The following is a 20457-nucleotide window of genomic DNA, read 5'->3' as shown; positions in this document are numbered from 1 at the left end:
GCCACAGACAGGACCCCTGGCCCTGAAGAGCAGTCTCACAGGCGGCTCATGATGCTGTTGGAGAGGCAAGTGAGGGTTGAGGGTCTTCTCCACAGGACTGATGGGCGCATGGGATTAGCGTGAATTGAGAATGCTCATTAGTGGAGAATGTGCTGCCTGGGGTGGGGGTAACCAAACTATTCTTGTGCAAAATTATACAAGATTTACGCCCAGGGGCTCCTAGAAGTTCAGGAAGCAGAGTGACTTGGCTGTGTAAAGAGGGGAGGGATTGCTAGGCAGGGCCTTGAAGGGTGAGGAGAATCATTAAAGAGAGAAAGGGGCAGGCCTCCCTGGTGGCGCAAGGGGTTAAGATGCAACCTATGAAGCTGTCCGCAGTCTCTGCAGCATGAGTTCGATCCTCTGGCTGGCCAGGGAGCTACCCACATGGCACAGCAGACCTCTCCTGACTCACCCGCTGCTCCCCTCAGCAGTGTATTTCAGTCGATCTGCCTGTTCTGTTCTCTACTCTGTCTCTGGTGAATCCTCTCACCCCCAACACCTCTGGCCTGTACCCCAGCTCTTGTATGCATAAATAAATAAAATAAAATAATAAAATAAAAAAGACAAGTAACTTTAAAAAAATAATAGTAAAGAGAGAGAGGGGGGCTGCCAAGTAGAAGGAGAAGGCTAAGAAGAGACATAGCGGCGGAAGGCATAGAGGTGTAGGGTCAGTGACAGGATGTGACTCTGACAAGTTCAGGGCTCACCAGGAAGGTCTCATGGTCTTCCCAGGACTCCTGAGGCAGGTAAAACAGCTGCAGAGGGGTCAGAGGGCAGGGAACTATCTAGCAGCAACTTTTATCTTGGCCCAGTGCTCCATGGCTTTTGATCAGTAGAGCCAGCCATGCCCTGAAGCTTTTGGTGGATGCCAGCTGGACCTCTTTATCTCACCTTTATAGGTGGAGAGAGTGAGTCTGCCACAGGCAAAGCCTTGACCCTAGGTGACCCCATGCCAGCTGGAGGCAGAGCTGGGCTGCTTTTCCTGGGCCGAGATTCCCAGGACTTCTGTCTCCCTCTGAGGACGCCACACTCTCGGGCTGATCAGGGCCCAGAATCTCACCCTTAGCTTAAAGGCAGCAAGATATGGGGACTCTCGCTTACATTTTGAGGTGCTGTAAGTAGTTCTGGGTCCACCTTCCTCCCAGTGACTTGTTACATGAATGATAAATGACTGTAGGTGTGTGCAGTGTCCGGCTTTCCTGTGGCTCGCAGCTGAAAACATTCTGATACATACTCTAATTTACTTTGTTTTTAATTGTTCTCACTTCTCTCTAATTTATTTCTCCAATTTTTTTGTTCTTCAGATGGAAGGTGTTTCATGGGAGTGAGGTTTTTAAAAAATCCATGCCTGAGTTTGTTTTGTTTTGACATGTTTTCTCTTTTCATAGACTGGTCAGACAGAAGAGATTTTTCTAAGGAACCCCCAGCCCCCAGGATTCCTCGCCCCTGTGGGGTGTTGATCTGGGTCACTGTCATCATGGAAGGAATGGAAAGAGAGTATGTCTAGGATTTGCTTCAAAACATTCTATGAGCTGGTGAAATGCTGCAAAACCGCAGCTGCTTCCTGACAAGGCCACCCAGCTCTCTCACCCAACCCAGGCTTCCTAGGTCTGGACTGCAGGGAGCAATCAGGGAGACCTGAGGTCACAGAAGGTCAAAGGGGACCTGGGGACTCTGTTTCAGAGTCTCCTGACTAACCCTCTCAGAAAGTTGAACCAAATTTGCCAGCACACTCTTTAGCTTTTGCCTCTTCCAGTTCGGCAGCGTGAGCCAGAGATTTGGGACCCAAGGTGTGACCTCCCTGGTGATAACAGATCCCGTCTCATGTCCCTGTACTTGGTCCTCATGGCTTCTACCTTCCACCAGCTTTCCCGAGCTCCGTTTGCCCATGTGGAGCCTGCATGCAGGCAGTGCTGCAGCTGGTCTTCCTGGGGACCAGCCACCCCAGACTGGTCTTCTCCGTGATGAGATAGTAGACAACTCTCTGTGGCCTGAGATGAGCCTTTCATTCTACCCCCAGGTAGCAACAGACAAGCCTGGTGGAGGGACAGGCAGTCTCTGGGGATGGAAGGAGTTGCCTTCTCAGCCAACGCCAACAGTCCCAGCTTCTTTGCTTGGCGTTGGGTCTCGACTTGGGCTCCAGGTTGAACAGTTGAGGTGCTGGTTGACATTGGGGAGCCTGGGTGATCTGGTTACTTGTAGCAGGCACTTTCATGTACTTGCAGAGGGCCAGCCTTCATAGCTGCTGTCAGGTGAAGGGGATCATTTGCCCAAATGGGGAGGCCCCTTTTCAAGTGGACCTTTTGACCAGTGTCACTCAGTTCCTGGCCATTTCTTGATCAGGGATTTTCTGACTTGCTGACCACAGGAGTGGGGCTCACTGCCTTAGGTTCACATTCTTTTCCTCTGCACTTGGAACTGACAAGTGATCCCCCGATTTGAATGGTTTATGTTCCTTCTCTAAGCCCAAGCCCTGACCTCCTTGAAGCCACAGGCAGCAACTCCTTCATTCTTTCCTCGACTCCATTTCCCCAGCCCAACCCTCAGTCTCAACAATGACACAGAGAAGCAGCCAGGTCTCCAGGCTGAGTAATTCTGGCTCCCATAACTCACGTCTTATCCCTGGTTACCCACCTGCAAGGTGAGACCCGTGATGATACCTCACTGATGTATAGCTCTGAGCTTCATGATTCTTATTAACTATATAGAAAAAAATAGCGACTAAAAAGAATTGACTAAATTTCTTAATAAACTCTGTCCAAAGCTGACATTACAGACTAAGAGCTTTTAAGTCTGTTTTTTGGTAGTATCAGCTTTATTGAGCTCTAACTCACATACCATAAAATTCACCCTGCTGAATTTTAGCTGAATAGATGCATTCTGTATAGTCTTTTGGAAAATGCTCCTGCATCTCTTTTGAGCTCATAAATTTCTTTTTTTTTTAATCTTTTTTAATTGTTATTGTTGTTCCTTCTGTTTTAGGAAAGGGCTTTGGCTGGGATTTGAGAACTGGCCTGGTATAGCACTTTCCAGTGACTTCTGGAAAGATCAGTCTATGGGTGCCTGGCACCCAAGGATTTGATGTGAACCCAAATGCTCACAGAGTAAGGGGAGCAGAAAGCATGGGGTATGGTAAGGATCTTGAAGTTAAAATGCCTGTTGTCAAGTCCTGATATTGTACTTCTATGACCCTGAACGTCTTCCGTGACCCCAGGGGTCACCATATACATAGAGCACAAGTGGCTGGTGACCTGGAGCTGGGCAAGGCGAATGCAGCCTCAGCCTCTCTGGGTTCAGCTTCCACCTATGCAAGGGGTGGGGTTGCACTCGGTGACCTTCCACTTTCTTTCCACGTTATGATGCCTCCTCACTGCCTCTTTCCCTTCTTCCTTTCACATTGCAGGTATTTTCTCTTATTTTGGACAGGCTGGGGTGGTGGTGGTGGTGGTTATGAACTAATACTGCTTTCCCCAGAGCGTGGATGATGAGCACCAGGCTCCTTTATTCCCCAACTCAATGGATTCCAGGCCCTGCTCCACCTCACCCCACACCGGTCAGCATTATGCTCACGCTCCTCAGCCCCTGGACTAAACTGTTTTCTTCCTGTAAAAAGACACACTTTCCCCTTTGGTGGACTGGACAATGAACTCAAGTCCCAGCTGCTTCTCTCGTGTGCTTGCAAGGCCATCTGTGGTCTGATGGTGACCTTTCTGTCTTTGCCTAGAAACCTGGGAAAACCGTGGCTGCCATCATCCAGGACATCCATTCCCAGAGGGAGAGGGACATGTTCCGGGAAGTAGACAGGTGAGGCCCAGTGCTCGGTCTCAGGGCGGGTTCCGGGCAGGAGGGACACTGTTTCTCATTCTTGGGGTTATGGAGTCATGCTATGCTCTGTCCTGGCCCAGCCCCATCCACCAGTCTGTCCAGCCCCTACCTGCCCACGTGCCCTATGAACAGCATCAGGCCAGCCCAGAAGTGCCGCTCAGGTTAAACCTCAGTAAAGTGCAAGATGCTAAGCTTCCTCTCAGCTGCTTCTTCCTTGTTGGAAAGAAATGTTGGGGGCGGGGGATGTGTTGATACTTGGCCCTTTGGGGCTAGTCTATAATCTGGCTAAAACTAGCCTGAAAGTTCTTGTGCACACATGTTCTCTTCGATTTTTCATGAGCTGAGTATAGATATAGGACTGTAGATGGTCAAAAACAAACAAACAAACAAACAAACAAACAAAACGGTTAACATGAGCTGTGATTCACTCTGATCATTGAATGCCCTCAGTTTTCCAAGTCATTTCTTCCAGCTGACATTGTGCTCTTGCCAACCGGGGGTAAGGTTTTACCACTGTCCCTGCCCGGTAGAGTCCCTGTGGATTGTCACGGTGGAAAACAGTGGGAGCAGCACTTGGCCTGCACCTTCTCTGGTTCTTACCCAGGGCTGCCACAGATGGCGCCTTAGTCTCACTGTAGAGCGTGGACCCAGACTGTTCCCCCAAGAAGGTCTCTCAAGGCTCAAGGCAGCCTGGTCCTAGAGAGCCAATGGCATCAGCGCTGTGTCCCCTGGCCAGTGAGAGCTGTGTCTGGGGATCAGCTGAAAGATTGCTCACCCTTTTAGAATACCGGTATATGACTCCACTTACCTGCTTGGGAGTGTATTTGTGTGTGTGTGTGTGTGTGTGTGTGTGTGTACACATTTGGGTTGGGGATCTTTGTTTTAATTGCAGTTGTTTGGTGTTTTCAAAGCCATGTATAAGCCACGCCGTGGCCCTGGGGTCCTGTGGCAGAGTGTGTGGGTGCAGGGGGTTGGGGGTCTCAGAAGTCCCGCTTGGAACCTTAAGCAGGTCAAGGGTCCTTTTCTGGGTTTCAGATTCTTCTTCTGAAAAATGAGCAGATCAGAGCTGTGAGGTCTCCCCCAGCTCTAAAATGCCCTCCTAGTTCTTTGTTTCGGACTCTCTGAGCCCACCCATCCCCTCCTCCTTCCACGCCCCGGAGCAGAACAAATTGAGGTGAGAAATAAGCCAAAATAATGGAGACCACGAGGTCACCTTTATTCCTACAGTGGCCAGGTAGAGGAGCGGCTCCAAGTCCTGCAGCCAAGGGACAGCAGAGTGCTGGGGGTGGGTGGGGGTGTTGCCCGCCAGGCTGGGCCAGGTCAACCCCCCTCCATTCCCACCCAGGAGGAGAGGCCTCTGGCTGGAGTGGGCTCTCTTCCAAGAGGAGGGACGATGGGACTGAGTCCAACAGTCCAATTATTCCCCCAGCTGGGAGCAGAATGACCAGGGGGCTAGAAAGCAGCCAGGGCTGTGCTTAGGGAGAGTCTCTCCCCCAGCAGCCTGGGTGGGGGGTGGCGAGGGGAGCAAGGGAGGCAGTCTCTGGGGTCCCTGCTCTGTGGGGCTGTGGTGGAGCGGGCGCGGCAGGGCGGGGTTGCCTGCACAGCACATCTGTGTGTTGCAGGGTCTGTCCGGTTGTGGGGTTCAGGGAGGGGTGCAGATTCTAAGACCCGCTCCTCTGCTCCCGCACAGGTATGGCCCAGAAAGGCCGCGGTCACGCAGCCCGGTGAGCAGGTCGCTGTCCCCGCGGTCCCACACGCCCAGCTTCACCTCCTGCAGCTCTTCCCACAGCCCGCCTGGCCCCTGCCGGGCCGACTGGGGCAACAGCCGGGACTCGTGGGAGCACTCTCCCTACGCCCGGAGGGAGGAGGAGCGCGACCCGGGCCCCTGGAGGGAGAATGGGGAGGACAAGCGGGACCGGACAGACTCCTGGGCGCACGATCGCAAGCACTACCCCAGGCCGCTGGACAAGGGCGACTTAGACGAGCAGCGGCTGGAAGGCGGGCGCGGCCACCGAGAGAAGCACACAAGGCCCGGGTCCCCCAGCCCGCTGCACCCCGCAGCCGGCTACAAGAGCCGGGAAGATGGCTACTACCGCAAGGAGCCCAAAGGCAAATCGGACAAGCATCTGAAGCAGCAGGAGGCCCCTGCGAGGTCCAGGAGGAAGGACGAGGCCAGGCTGCGGGACAGCAGACACCTCTACCCCGACGGCGTGGGCAGGGAGGACGGCCTGGAGCCCAAGGTCACCAGGGCCCTGGAGAGCACCAAGTCGAAGCAGAGCGAGAAAACCCGAACCAAGAGACCTGACAGAGACCAAGAAGGAGCTGATGACAGGAAGGAAAGCAGAGCGGCTGAGAATGAGGTCAGGAGGAAAGTAACTTTAGCACAATGCTGATGAATTTTGTGCATGAATGAAACTCTTCTTGAATGTTCATGCTGAGCTCCACTTTGTCTCAGTCAAGTCATTTAATCCTCACCACAGCCCTGTCAGGTCATGATGCTAGTAGTGCTGTTATTACTGTAGATGAAGAAACAGAGGTGCAGCACTTGAGTGAGTTGCCCAAGCACACACAGATGGGAGTGGCAGGGCTGGACTTATGCAAGGGTGATCTGCTGTCTTCACTGGATGCAGGGGAGGGACCAATGCCAAGGCCTCCCCTGGTCCTGTCTGTCCAGGGTGAAGTGGCCTTCAGGTGTTTGCACCCACAGACTCTGCCAGGGAGATGACACCTTTGGTCCACTCTGCCCTTTCTTGCCAGAAGTGCCCACCAATCCCAAAGCTTTCATGAGAGGCCATAAAGGAGAAACAGCCACCACCCACTAAATTATATTGGGTGCCCAACCTTGGTATGTTTCTCTAGACACTGTCCACTGTGGTTACTTCCACTGTAATAAAAGTGCCTGGCAGTTGGCTGGCACCTTTCATCCAAGCGTCTGATGGGGTTACAACTGACTGCTTAACTTCGGTTCACACAGTGGGTCACCAAGAGGAGTCTGGGTACCAAGTTTGTATTCTAACTTAGCTTCCTTCTTGCCAATACTGCCTACCTTTAAAGAGTGGGGTGAGGGTGGAGAATGGGGGCCCCCTTAAAGAACCCAGCTTTTTAGATCCTGCATGCCCTTCTCAAAGTCAGCTACACTCTTCCTACAGGCACAGGAGGGGGAAGGCCAGGACATAAGATTAGGGAAGTGGGGTGGGGTGAGGCAGGGTAGGGTGGGAAGGCCCTGCTGTACCTTGCTGAGGGCTTGTGCTGGATCCTGAGTACCTGTGAACCAGTGAGGTTTATAAGAAGAGAGTCTAAGTGCGGAGGCCTGCAAGGTGCTGTGTGTCATGGGTCAGTGTCTCAAGAAAAGGCACAGAGGGGCAGGGGGCCAGGCCCTGTTCTTCTCTGCCTTGAAATGGGTGTGTGTGATTGCAAGGCTCGTGCAGGTATTTCACGAACTCGTGTCTTTGGAGAAAGGCACCTTTAGAAAAAAGCGCCTGTGCTGGAGAAGTCAATGTGTGCTGCTCAGGACTTGAGGGTGGCTGAGGCCATGAGAACACCTAACCCTGAGCACAGACCCTGGAGGAAGGAGAAAATCAAGAGGCCCCCCTCCACCTTCCCAGAAGGGGCGACAGGGGTTACACATCCAGAGAAGGGGAACCAGGCAGGTGACATAGACCAGGTGGTGTGAGCGAAGAACCAGTGGAGAGATGGGACCATGGCAGGAGTGGGGTGGGGTGGGGGTGGGGGCTGTGTGTTGGGGACAGCCCACCGCTGCTCAGCTCCACTCTGTGACTGCCGTGCAGGAATGCAGGCCCTGTGCCCTCAGACCTCACGTTGCTTAGTGTAAGAGATAAGTCCAGATCTCTACTTGAAATTTCCCCTGTGTTAGAAAGTGTATGGACCAAAACATGTCTGTGGGCCAGATGCAGCCTCCAGTATAAATAATCCATAGGAGGGAGAAAGAAAAACCATTTATACTCAATTCAGACCCCAGACAGAGACCCCAGCATTCCTGCAGGCAGGTGAAAACTCATTTTTCACTATATACCCCTTCTAGTAATCTCCATTCTCTATTCACCAGAATCCATGGAGCACCTAGCACTGGAGCTATAGAGTGAGTGAAAGCTGAAATGATCCCGTATCTCATAGAACTCATGGTTTAGTAGAAAGTCATACTGATCAAGTAATTCCTCAAATGAACAAATGAATGAGTGTTAATTACTAAGGAGATGGAGGTATATGGTGCTGTCAAAGCCTGTAATGAATCAGAGGCATCCCTGGGTTAGGATGTGACTATTGAGATTTGAAGGAGTGGCGGGTATTTACTGCAAGAAAAGGAAGGAGAGCAGACAGGGGGAATAATGTGTGCAAAGGCCCTGTGGCTGGATGCCAGTGTTGCTGGAGCAAAGAGAACCAGGGTTAAAATGGTGAGATGTGAGACTCATTTGTCAGCAGGGTCTTGTGCTCAGATTACAGATTTTTGTCTTGTCTTAATTGTAAAGAGAGGCAAATAAAATATTTGAGTAAGAAGATGTAGGAGGTTATGATAAGCTTTTGCATTTGGGAATGATCAATCTTGATTGCTTTGGGGAGAATAGATTTGGGATGAGTTACAGAGCGGAAGTAGGAGACTCGTTGGATGGTCAGGAGATGAAACTACTCCAAAACTTGGCCCTAAAATTTTGGTCCATTAGCTGATGTGGGCAGTGGATGCATATTGGTTGCAACTGTCTGTTCCCCTTAAGCTCCTGTTCTTAACTGAAAGCGCTCCTGGGGCAAAGCAATCTGCTGAGATGCACTGCCCTGTGCTTGCAAAAAAAGAAGAGCAGGGGTTTGCCTGTGGAGGCCTTAGGCTGGGCTAGGCCGTCCCTGCCTCTCCCCGCTTAAACTGGAGAGGATCTCTTTACCATGTTAACCTAGGAGTATGACTTGGATTTGCTTGGGAGGTGTACAGGTTATTTTGACAAGGAAGGGCCATGGATGATTTATCCTGAGAGACAGAAATAAAGAAAAGTGGCATCCTTTATGTGAGTTGCATCTTACAGCAGCAAAGTCACACGAAACACAGTTTGGGAAGCACGGCTTCCAGGACCACTGGGTACAGTCAGCTGGGTTGTGCACTGAGCAATCTGAGTGGGCACTCACATAGACTATCATATCCGTGGTGCCTGCAGTTTTATACCCGGTGGACCTGATCTCTGTAACTACGGGGGAAAGTAGGGGCTGTATGGAGGATCCGCTATTGATAGAAGCTACAGGTTCTGGTGGCCAAAAAGGCAGCTGAAAAGGCTTTGAACTTAGGTTAGCACAAAAGACTTGAGAAAAGTCTTTTGTGGCATCTTCTTCCCCAAACACTGGAAAGAGTAGGGACTTGGTGATCTGAACTGTCAATTCCAGTCTGGTAATAACTGGTTAAACTGTTGTCTCTGAGCTGCTGCCCCAGCTGGCTCCTTTAGCTCAAGAGGTGTGTGTCTTGTAAGAAGTCAGAACTGGAGTTGTTTACTTTGTCTCAGCCATAGCCAAGAGTGTTGAGAAAATGCAACTTGTCCTTGAGGAAGGCCAGGAATAGTCATTGATTTGGTGGCCTAAGTTTATGTCATGGGAGGATATTTCCCCAAAACTTTAAAAGCAGGGTAGGCAAACTCTTCTTACAAAGCATCAGATAGTAAATATTTTATGCTATGTGGGCAAAGTTGAAGACGTTATGTGGCTCCTTATATAATCATTAAAAAATGACTATTCAAAAAATGTGAGCAGTGTCGTTAGCTCACAGCATGTAGAAAAGCAGGCGTGTGGATGCTAGTTTGGTGGTCAGAGACCCTGACTCTTAAACCAAACTCCTGCTGTCAATTTCCCAGGCACAAGCACTGACATCAGGGACTTATTTTGGGAGAGGGAATCGAAGAAAGGAGGCAATAAAGAGAGAGAAGGCAAAAAAGAGATGAGAGGATCATTGATTGGATCACAATCTACTTCCTACCAAAAAGTGACCTGGATGTAATTTTTTTTATGTCCAAGATGGATCTGTTGGGGATATATGGCCATGAAAAGCCCTGGAGCAGTTAGTTCACCTGTGGTTCCATCCACTCCCTTTCACTTTCTATACAGGTTTCACAGCTACAAGAAAACACTCCGTTTGCCAGGGATTTCTGTTCCCCTAAGTCATCAGGCCAGCTGTGAAGACATTTCTGTGGCCATTTGTGTGATCTTGGGCAAGTTACTGAACCTCTCTGAGCCTATTTTCTCATCTATAAAATGCAGATGCCAACAGCGTGAGGGTTTTTGTGAGGACGATGATGTATGTGAAGAAACACACCTGGCAACTGGTAGCCCTGGCAATGCCAGTGTTTTCCTCTCGGCGCCCCCTCTTTCCTCAGCCCCTGCTCACTGTTGATTCGTTTGTTCTCTTTTCTTTGGTAAGGCTGGAAAAGAGGGACAGGAGGACAAGGAAGAAAGCCCCCCACCAGCGAGCAGGCAGGAGAAAGAAACAGAGTTCTCTGACACAGAAACCACAAGGACAAAGAAGGTAAAGTTTGTGTCGATGCGCCTCCTCCACACGCCCCCCCACTGGGCCCCAGGTCCTGGGAGGAAGGACTTTGCCCGGGATCGCAGGACAGTCTTTATTGAGATCTTAACTACATGCCTGGGCTTTACCTCACTCTCCAGTGACTTGGCTACGCTCATAAGAGAAAACATGTGCCCAAAAAAAGACTCAGGCTTCAGAGCCAGGCTCCCAAAATAGGCAGGTCCGGGGGAGGGGCTGGAGAAGGTGGGGGTGGGGGGCTTCGGGCACTGGCGCTAGAGCCCTGACCTCAGCTGGCCCAGACCCTGGATTAACAAGACATCCACTGTGCTTGTAAAGATTATTTTACTTAATTAAAATGAAAAGCCCAGTTACAGTACAGGGGCTGCCACAGCAAACTGAAAGGCACTTGGACTGTGGCCAGCTTTCTGTCTTTCTGGATGGTGTCTCTGGCAGGGAAGCTGATCTCTCAGTCTGGCCGCTGGGTCGGTGGGCTGCCGGGATGCCAGGAAAAGTGTCGGGGGTGCCAAGTATGAGCCATGGCAATGGATGTGGTGCCTTTATTGAGCACCTACTGCATGCTAGAGGTTGACACTCTCTGTGCAACTTTAAAGATAGTGAATAAATCATTAAGGACTCACTCCAAATACTGCGCTGTTTGGAGCCTGGGCCTAGGGATGATCCAGTGATGTGGGACTTGATAGGTTTTCAGCTCCTTGTTACCCAGCTTCCAGGTACAAGTAAGAGTATTCCAGATCATTCTGGCTTCACAGGTCCTTTGGTTAAATTTGTGTCCTCTGGTTAAATACCATGACCTGATCCTTAGCCACCCTCTAACATGTGTTCTGCAATTTTGTTCAGGAGCAAGACTGGGAGAGCGGAAGTGAGGCGGAGGGGGAGAGCTGGTACCCCACAAACATGGAGGAGCTGGTCACCGTGGATGAGGTTGGGGAGGAAGAAGATTTTATCATGGAGCCGGATATTCCAGAGCTGGAAGAAATTGTGCCCATTGACCAGAAGGACAAGCTCTGCCCAGAAATGTGCCCCTTTGTGACAGCCACCTTAGATCTGGACTTAGCCAAGGATTTCACCAAGGAGGGAGTCAACACCATTGGTAATGGGGCTGCAGAAATCATCCCCAAGTCACCCAGAGAACTGCCTTCTGCTTCCACGAGCTGTCCCAGTGGCATGGACGTGGAAATGCCCGGCCTAAATCTGGATGCTGAGCGGAAGCCAGCTGAATGTGAGACGGGCCTCTCACAGGAGGGTTCGGATTGCTACGAGAAGCAGGCAAAGGCAGCGGAGAGCTCAGACGTTTGCCTGGCCCCTACAGTCCAGCAAATGTCTTCCCCCAAGGCAGCTGAGGAGAGGGCCCAGCAGCCCAGCCCATCTCTCGATGACCACAAGGCCAGGGGGACTCCGGAAGATGGGGCTCGCGAAGGCAGCCCCCTGGAAGACAGGCCCAGCCCCCCCACTGGAACTGAACTCCAAAGCCAGGCTTGCCAAGGAGTGTTGACCCCGGGTAACTACCTCCCCTTTTCTCATGTGCTTTTGGGTTGCCCGGACCTCTGCTCACCTGGAGAAGTGTGTGGGCATGGGCAGGCTGGAATGGACGGAGGAAGGTTTCAACTCGCGTTAGAGCTGGTGCAGAAAGCAAGCTGCTGAGAGTCTGGTTAAACTGTTAGAGCTTTCAGACAAATGGTGTAGAGGAAATCAGATAGGAGGCCCTGCATTTTCTGAAAAGCAAACTAAGATAGAACAGACTGCTCTGAATTTCCGGGAGCCCAGATGGACCCTGACAACTAAAACTGGCAAAAGTTTGTGTTATTAGCCAGAGGAGCTTGGGCTCCTGGGGGTCAGCAAGCAGCCTCTGGCTTCTGCACGGCTGAGGACCGCCCAGGCCGTCCTCTTCTCGAGGCCTGAGTGATGGAGGGAATGTAACCGGTGGAGAAGGGACTGGGCCTAGGGAGGAATGAGGGGCTCACTGAAGGGCGTGGCTTGACCCCTTCCTACTTCTTTCTACTGCAGACCTGTTTTTCTTCAGGGCCTGATGGTGAAACAAGACTTGTCCCGGGATCTCCTCTGCCTCTCGTTGGAGGTGATGTGGCTGTGCCCGGCACTATGACATCATGAAAGAGAGTTTAAAATAGGCTAAGCCCTGCCCTCTCTGCCAAGTGGAAACTCAGAGCCATCAAGGGCTAGGAGGGAGAGGGGGAGAGGCATGGCCCTGGACATTTGATATGCTCGTAGTAAAAACCATGGCAAGGGAGTCACTTCACAGAGCTGGTGGCATATCGGGGGCTGAAATGGGGGGACCAGAGTTGAGGGGCAAAACCTACAGGTGAAAGGCTTAGAAATAAACCATTCAACCCAGTTCTCGGGGACTGGCGCAGCTGGTGGGTGAGCTGGAGCCGGGGCTGTCCTCCACGCCAAGCTGACCGGAGCTGTTTTCCACCTGCATGGATCTGAGTCTCCATGGAAACTCTGCCATGAGCTGCCTTCTGCCTTTTTGTTGCTAGAGAAACGCTGAGGCCCGGGCCTCATCTCGTAAAGGCAAGACTAGAGGCGGAGCAGAATTTTCCCCAGGCTCTGATTGAGTCCTTGCCATTGGGCAGTAGAGGTCTCAACATGCACGGGCACTCGTGGCTTGTTAGCTTCCCCAGTGTTTGGAGTTCACATTTAATAACACTGCTCCACAAGCGTGGGGTGAGGATGGCATTGCCTCTCGGCCAACCTCAGTGCTCCTGTGGACGTCAGCACAATTTTCGCCCTTCCATAATTCTGCCTGCAGAGATGGGGTGATACTGAGTCAGGGGTGGGGGAGGCTGGGCAGATCATCCAGCCCAAGGCTTCAGCAACCTCCCCTCCCTACCCCCACCCAAGGCAAAGATTGGCCAGGTTTTATTGTGTGTGGCAGTCTTTTGGCAGTGGGAAAAGCTCTTAATGATAGCACTTTGGTTCTAATTAGCACTCACGGCCCCAGCCTCACGTTATGAAGCCGTTGCAGGCATAATACCCATCCCACGGTGCAAGGAGCAGAGCAGCAGAGTCTGAGGCAGCTTTTGTGTTTCATTGGTTCTTTGCCTGGGCTCATGTTTTGCAGAGAACTCCAGGTACGTGGAAATGAAATCTCTGGAGGTGAGGTCACCAGACTACACTGAAGTGGAGTTGAAACAGCCCCTTTCTTTGCCTTCCTGGGAGCCAGAGGATGTGTTCAGTGAACATAGCATTCCTCTAGGTAGGTGACAAACACCGTCCTTTCTGAGAATCCAGCTCCACCAGATGGCAGTTCCCCAACAACATCTAAGAACTGGGGAGGGCCTTTGCCATTTCATTGTTGGTGATGGGACGCAGTCACCTGGATCACGAGGTGCTCCTGTAACTGGTCTGGCGACTTCAGCTATGTCCCCCCACCACACCCCCACCAGAGCTTGCACGGCACTGCCCAGAGTCTTGTGCCTTTTCCTTCCTCTCTTCGCCCCAGCCCTTCCCAAACAATGCTACGCCTTCCCTCTTCAAGGGACTAGCCCCTCTGAGGCAGTGATGAGGAATAGACAGCGTTTGGGGCAGGCCCTGTCTAGTTGCCAGCAGAACACTCAACAGAGAGAGGCCGAGTATCTGCTTCTTTTCACTGCCTGCGTGCCTGCAAGTCCTCAGACAGGTCAGTCCCCAGGAGGGGGCTTTGTGTTGTTTTTCCCAGTCTCTAATAACCTTTGTTAGCAAGACAGTTTAAAAGATAAATAAAAATATGCTTTTCTTGGAGGTCCCCAGAGCAAGGCTCACCTTCCTGGGGAAGGCAGCCCAGCAGAGTGGAGATCAGAGCCCGGTGCAGGGGAGCAGGGGGAGGGCACCCACACACACACCCAAGCACTGGCAGGGGGGATGGGTAAGACAGGAAATATGCAGGGAGTGACAGGTTGGGGGTTCCTGAGCCTTATTTTCCTCACCTGGAATAAGGAAGTAGAGCAAATACTGGGGTTTCTTGGTGCTGGCAGTGTTGGGAGCAGGGGGCAGTGAGAGAAGTTAATAATAGAATCACCTATCACACATTTTCCAGGAGGAGGGTTAACTTGAGTGTCAGGGTAGGGAGTGAAGTTCCCTGGGAGCTTCTGACACCACTGCTAACCAGGCGGCCAACCATCAGGTCTTCGCAGTGACTCAGGAGGGTTGGAAGGCAGTGAGAACCCAGGAGGAACAGCAGCTGCTGAGGGAGCTGGGGCAGGTGTCACAGGAAGCAGGAGCAGCTCGGGCTGTGTGATGTGATGACAGTGACCCCATGCTGCCTCCTTCGGGAGGGGCTAGTCCAGGGTATGGAGGCCTCACCCTTCCCATCGGGGTTCTTTTTTTCTTCCTTTAAACATTTTTTCTTACTGTTTCGATCCTCCAAAGGTGCCATTTTCATGGAATCAGATTTAGAGAGCATGAGAGAAAAAAGCATAGCGTCAAACATGCCCCAGAACAAAAACTAAAAATAGAAATACTCACCTGAGGCTGAACAATAGTGACTACATGAAGACCCTGGGTATTTCCATCCTGGGATCGTCACCAAGACTGGCTTTCAGGAGAAGGGTGCCAGCCCCTGGTTCCTTTGTGCGTTCTTCATGCCCTCATTCACTGAGCAGCGGGACAGCATGGCCCAGTACAAGATATAGGTCTGTGCAGCCAAGGATTTGGATTCAAATCGACACATAAAAGCAAAAATTAAGAAAAATTCTGCTACTTTGTAATTTGTGCCCTTTTTTATTACTGTTTTCATTAGAAAAAGTGCAAAAGATTACTGCAACAAAATTTTAAAATAAGAACCATAGGAAATAAGTATTAAATGTTGTATCTCTTCCCTCCAGTCTCACCCTAACTGCAGAGAAACCACTGTCATACCCACAGATACTTTTTCTCCCCCCTCAAAATAGGATGACAGCATTCACATCACATTTGCAGTCTGCTTTTTAAATTTTTTTGGAGACGTTTTCATGTCACACGAGAGAATGTGTTCTTTTTAACCACTGCAAATATTCCTTCTTAAAAGATATTCCATAACTCACCTCTACAATTTTCCCCCAATATTAAAATACTATCATAGCTAAGATGTTACTTTTATCATTTGCCATGCAGGCGCTCTCCCTAGGGCTTTGCATACATCTTCTCATTTAACTCTCTCAAAGCGCCTATGAACTAGGTCATCTTTTATTCCCGTTTGCAGATAGGAAATCTGCAGGATTACAAAACTAAGGCTCAGCAAAGACCTGAGTCAGGATGCAGACCCCAGGGCTCCTGACTCCCAGAGCTGCACTGCCTCTGGGCTCTGCTGCCCCCCCCCAGATGTGCTGTTGCCTTTGTGTGTGTGCCAGTGTTTCTGCCCGAGAGAGCGTCCTTGCCGGGAGCTGGAGGGGCTCTACGTGTTTGCATTTCAACTTTTCATAATTACTACTAAATTGGTCTCCAAAAAGATTATAGCATTTTCCACTGCAGCCTTGACTGAGTGTTCTCATTCTCCTTGCCAGCGTTGGATGTTATCAGTTTTTAATCCTTACCAATCTGTTAGGAGGAAAATGGTACCCCATTCTTTTTTTTAATAGCTCAATTAAGGTATAATTGATGTTAATTATTGATGTAAATATACATATTTAAGTGTAGGATTCGATCCGTTTTGACATATGTATACACCTGCGAGACCATGACCACGATAAGATAGTGAACTAGCTCTTCATCCCCCAGATTTCCTCGTGCTCCTTTATAAGCTCTCTCCCCACATCTCAATGCCCAGGTCACCACCGATGTGATTTTTTTCCACTATTATACAATCAACAATTATATATAAAGGGAATCCTATAGTATGTTCTGTTTTTGTCTAACTTCTGCCCTCAGCATGATTATTTTGAGGTTGTGGAGTACATTGCTAGCTGGCTTCCTTTTATTCCTGAGGAGTATGGCTTGTGCATATGGATGGGCCACATTTTGCTTATTCATTCATCTGTTGATGGGCATTTGGGTTGTTTCCAGAGTGGGGCTAATACGGGTTATACTTTCGTACTTGGTACAGTCTTTGAGACTCATTACCTCATTAATCTCCCAGAGAGGGTGATGGTGTTATTTTCCACATTTGAGAGGTCAGGGCACTGAAGCCCGGAGACTGACTCAATATGGCATGGCAAATCCAGCTAGGAACTCAGCCTTTCTCAGCTGAGCTGCTCTGCACTCCTGACCCTCCAGTTTGGGCAGCACAGTATAGAAAAGGCAATTTTTGTGCAGTGGTAAAGAGCACAGGCTAGGGAATCTGACTCCCTGGGTTCAAATGCCACCTGGCTGGGGATGAAAAGCAGCTAATATAACCTCTCTGCTTGGCTCTCTGCATCTGTAATAGGATAGTAATAGAAGCTGTCATGCAGGGCTATCTTGAGGATGAAATGAATGGATACTTGTAAGGGAGGGTTGTTGCTGTTACTATTTGTATATTAAATAGTACACCTAGTAGGAGACCTACTAGACACCTGCTGTGCTTCCTTTCCCTGGGACTGCATAACCCTTTCTCTTTCATGATTGTTCATGACTACAGCCACTGCAGGCATGTGGGGGACTGCTTTCAGGTGGTCTCTGTGGAGAGTAGGGATGCAGAGTAAGGGGTGTCAAGGGTGGGGCACACCTCCAAGAAGAAAGGGAGACAAAATCCCACTGTTCAGGGTCTGGGTGGGCATGGAGGGGAAGTGAACAATTCCTGTGTTCCAGGCTCTCTCCAGTGACCCCTAGAGCTCAAGCCTGCTGCGGCCTGCTCTTAACCAGAACCAAGGGCATTGCCTGCAAAAGGCAAGCTCCCCTCCACCCATCGCAGGCTTTGCTTGGATGACGGAGTTATACCCAAGCCAGGAGCTATTATTAGATGGCAAATGCAGTTTTAATTATTGTACTTAACAGAAGCTGAAAAATGGGAGGACTGAATGGTTCCAGAACTTATCCAGGCTGTGGGAGTTTTTTCTTGATGAGTTTTTTCTTGATGCTCCACTTGGCCCTCACATTCCAGAGGCTTTCTGAGGCAGTATTGGCAAAGTCATGCCCTCGGCAGCTCCTCGTTACTCAGGGGAGTGTTGGGGGGCCTCTCTGCCCACCTAGGCTTTTGCTTTTCCAGTGTTGATGGCCTAGTATTGACCAGCAGTCACTCCACCACAGAGTGGAGTAGGGGTTCCCTCGGCGGCCCTCGTGGATGGGTGGAGGATGGAAAATGTCAGCGTGCTGACAAGTGGCCTCTGTGGTGGAATGTTAAAAATGTGTCTGGAAACTAATGTTTTTGACACCAGGCAAAATGATAGGTGCTTCTCACAACACCATCTGTGGCATGTTGTTCTTATTTTACAGATGAGGAAGCTCATCTCAGAGAGAGGTTAAGTAATGTCCCTGAAGCCACACAGTGTCAATAAAAGAATCAGGTTGATGTGACTTCAAATTCCTTTTCTATTTCTTCCTACTAAACCACAGTTTCCAAGTCTCTCTTTTTTAAAATTTATTTTGGGCTTGGTTTGAATGAACTCGCACCAAGAATCCCACAGATGGTAGTTGTCTTGTTTGTGCTGAAAGGGTCCCTGGCTGTCTGCTCTCTGGAGGTTTTTGAGGCAGTTGCACCCCTTCTGGGGGCCCAGGACAGGAGCTAAATGCCTCTTGAGAAACCTGAGGATCCTGGAGGCCTGAGGGGGTCTGTAGTGAGAACCCCAGGGCTTCTTCTGGCACCACCCAGGTGGTGATCCTGCAGGGTCTGGGACCCCACAGAGGCTGTGGCTCTGATCCCTGCCTGCATCTACTCCCTGGGGCCTCGGGATGGTGCCTCTCCTGTCCCAGTGTGGGTCTCTGCTCCCTGTAGGGTGCAGCCAGGGGAGAACTGTTTTGCAGAAACAGAGGACAGAGGCTGGTCTTGCTTAATGTTTATCTGCCAGCCCACAGCCAAGAGTCAGAGCCTGTGTGTGTGTGGGGGGGGGGGGGTGGCTGACCACAGGCAGAGTTGGCCCCCCTTTGCAACAAGGCGGGGGGTGGGGCAGGGGGAGGAGGGGGGGGCCTCAATCTCCCTGAGTGAGGCCTCCTGGGGACCGCTGTTGTCTGCTGAGGACTGGATAGCTTGCAACGTGGCAGTTAGAAAAATAAGGGGCTGATTCTGCCAGGCCCCAAACCACAGGGGAGCAATCAGTCAGGGCAGACCTCCAAGCTCCCACCTCCCCTGGGCCTGTTCCTCCACCCTGATAAGTGGCTTTTTTGCAATGAAAACAAAAGTTGAGATCGCAAGTCTAGGCTGCTTCACTGGGACAGGATCTCCAGTGCACTCAGCTCAGTGTCACGGGAGGCGGGAAGAAAAGTGAAGGAAGTCCTGGGCTTGTCACATGCAGTGCTCTGGAGCCTGCTCCGGCCTGCCCTTGGTGGGTGCCTCGTCTCCTCTCTCACCCAAAGAGGCTGCTTTTCCCTGGTGCTCTGCTCCCAGGCCCCTCTCTCCTGCCCAAAGCAGCTGCTCCTGCCGGACCATCTCCACCCCAGGCAGGCAGTACTGCGGGGCACAGGGTATTGTGTCAGTGCCTGGCCCAAAGGCCAGGTCGGTGCTGTCCTCTCTTTCGTTCCGCAGGGCCCTGCTGCTCACAGCCCTCATCCCCCTCTCTTCGCTGGCGCTTCCCAGTCAGTGCCTGTGAGCAGGACATGTGTCCTCACCCTTCCAGATGTGAGACGTGAGGCCCAGGAAGGGGTCAGCTGCCTCCCCTGGTTATTCAGGCTCTTGGTGCCTAGTCAGTGCCCTCTCAAACCCGGCCCTTTCTCTCTGCTGACCTTGTGTTTGTGGGCAGAACGGTGACCCCGGAGTCATCTTGGTGGAGGCAGCAGAGCCCCCATCCCTTCAAAGATGACTTCCCTGGCCGAGACTGGTGGGCCTCTCTGACTGGTGGGTCCCTGCTTCCTCCCCTCAGAACTGAAAGACCTCTCAGCGTGATGGGACTTATATTCAGCAAATCACAGGTACTATGAGCTGATGGCTCCGACATAAAGACTGAAGAGAGATGGGATGTGTTTGTGACGTACTATTACCTGAGAAAGGGGCCAGAAAGCACTGTGCCTAGGGGGTGATCCAGACTGACCCCCAAAAGGCTATGCATGTATCTAGCATGGATTGCCCAGATGCAGGCTGCTAACATGACAGCCTGGGCCTCGCTTCCAGGGCACGCCACCCCTCACGTCCGCTACCGCCTGTGAATGGACTAGGTGCTGTTCTCCCCCAGCCTGTTTCGCAAATGAGGAAACTGAGGCTTGGAGAAGCTGGTTAACGGGCCAAAGTCAGCAGCAGGGAGGACTGGTGCCCTTTGCTCCTCTTCCCACCAGAGAACTGGTAGCACTGCCAGGGTCTCCCCTGCCTTCCTAATGCCCCACCTCTCCATCCCCATCCTTCTCAGGGGTGGAGTTCGTGGTGCCCAGGACGGGCTTCTACTGCAAGCTGTGCGGGCTGTTCTACACGAGTGAGGAGATGGCGAAGATAAGCCACTGCCGCAGCGCCGTCCACTACAGGAACCTGCAGGTAACGTCCCCTGCCCGCTAGTGCGCGGGGCCTCTGCCTCCTGTTTCTGGGAATTGCTGTCTCCTGCACCTTCTGGGCCTGCTCTTCCCTGAGGCATGGTCCCCAGGCTGCTCCGCATGGTTGAGCACATGGTTGAGTACTCCATTTCAGTACTTGCACCTTCTGTTTGGGTTGGGATTTTCCACATTTGTACCATCTGAGTAACTTGTTAAGTGTTCCCTCAGCCCACGGTTGGGGCTCTCCCTTTGCGCCAGGCCTGGGTGTTCCTGGTGCACACAGACGTTTCTCTGTAGTTCTCTTCCTGGTGCAGGTGCCTGTTTGCTGGAATAAAAGCCACTATCTTGTTCTATTTAAAAGTCCACCCAAACCACAACTGTTTATCACAACTCTTTATCGTTGTGTTCCAGACATTGTTCTAGGCTCTGGGGGCACATTGGTAGAGAACAAAAAAGGCTCATCAGAGTCCCTGCCCTCTGCATGGAGCTTCCATTCTAGTAAAGGAAACAAGACTTCAGTAAAACAATGGAGCTTTATAGTAGATTAAGTGGTGCTCTAG

The 20457-nt window shown here is 51.2% G+C and overlaps 1 protein-coding gene across 1 annotated transcript in view; it reads left to right on the top strand.

The window, feature by feature from the left end:
* Nucleotides 1-20457, top strand: part of RBM20 (RNA binding motif protein 20) — a 166750-nt gene that overhangs the window by 140934 nt on the left and 5359 nt on the right. Inside the window, exons 8-13 of the mRNA XM_054690232.1 lie at nt 3764-3843; nt 5555-6224; nt 10271-10375; nt 11234-11894; nt 13476-13610; nt 19780-19901. Of these exons, the coding sequence (XP_054546207.1) occupies nt 3764-3843; nt 5555-6224; nt 10271-10375; nt 11234-11894; nt 13476-13610; nt 19780-19901 (1773 nt within the window). The remainder of the gene's footprint in view (nt 1-3763; nt 3844-5554; nt 6225-10270; nt 10376-11233; nt 11895-13475; nt 13611-19779; nt 19902-20457) is intronic.

The sequence above is a fragment of the Talpa occidentalis genome, unplaced genomic scaffold (assembly GCF_014898055.3).
Source record: "Talpa occidentalis isolate TD23 unplaced genomic scaffold, MPIMG_talOcc4v2.1 talOcc4.8, whole genome shotgun sequence".
Taxonomy (NCBI): Eukaryota; Metazoa; Chordata; class Mammalia; order Eulipotyphla; family Talpidae; genus Talpa; species Talpa occidentalis.
Note: the sequence above shows the minus strand (reverse complement) of the source record. Positions and strands in the feature narration are given on the sequence as shown.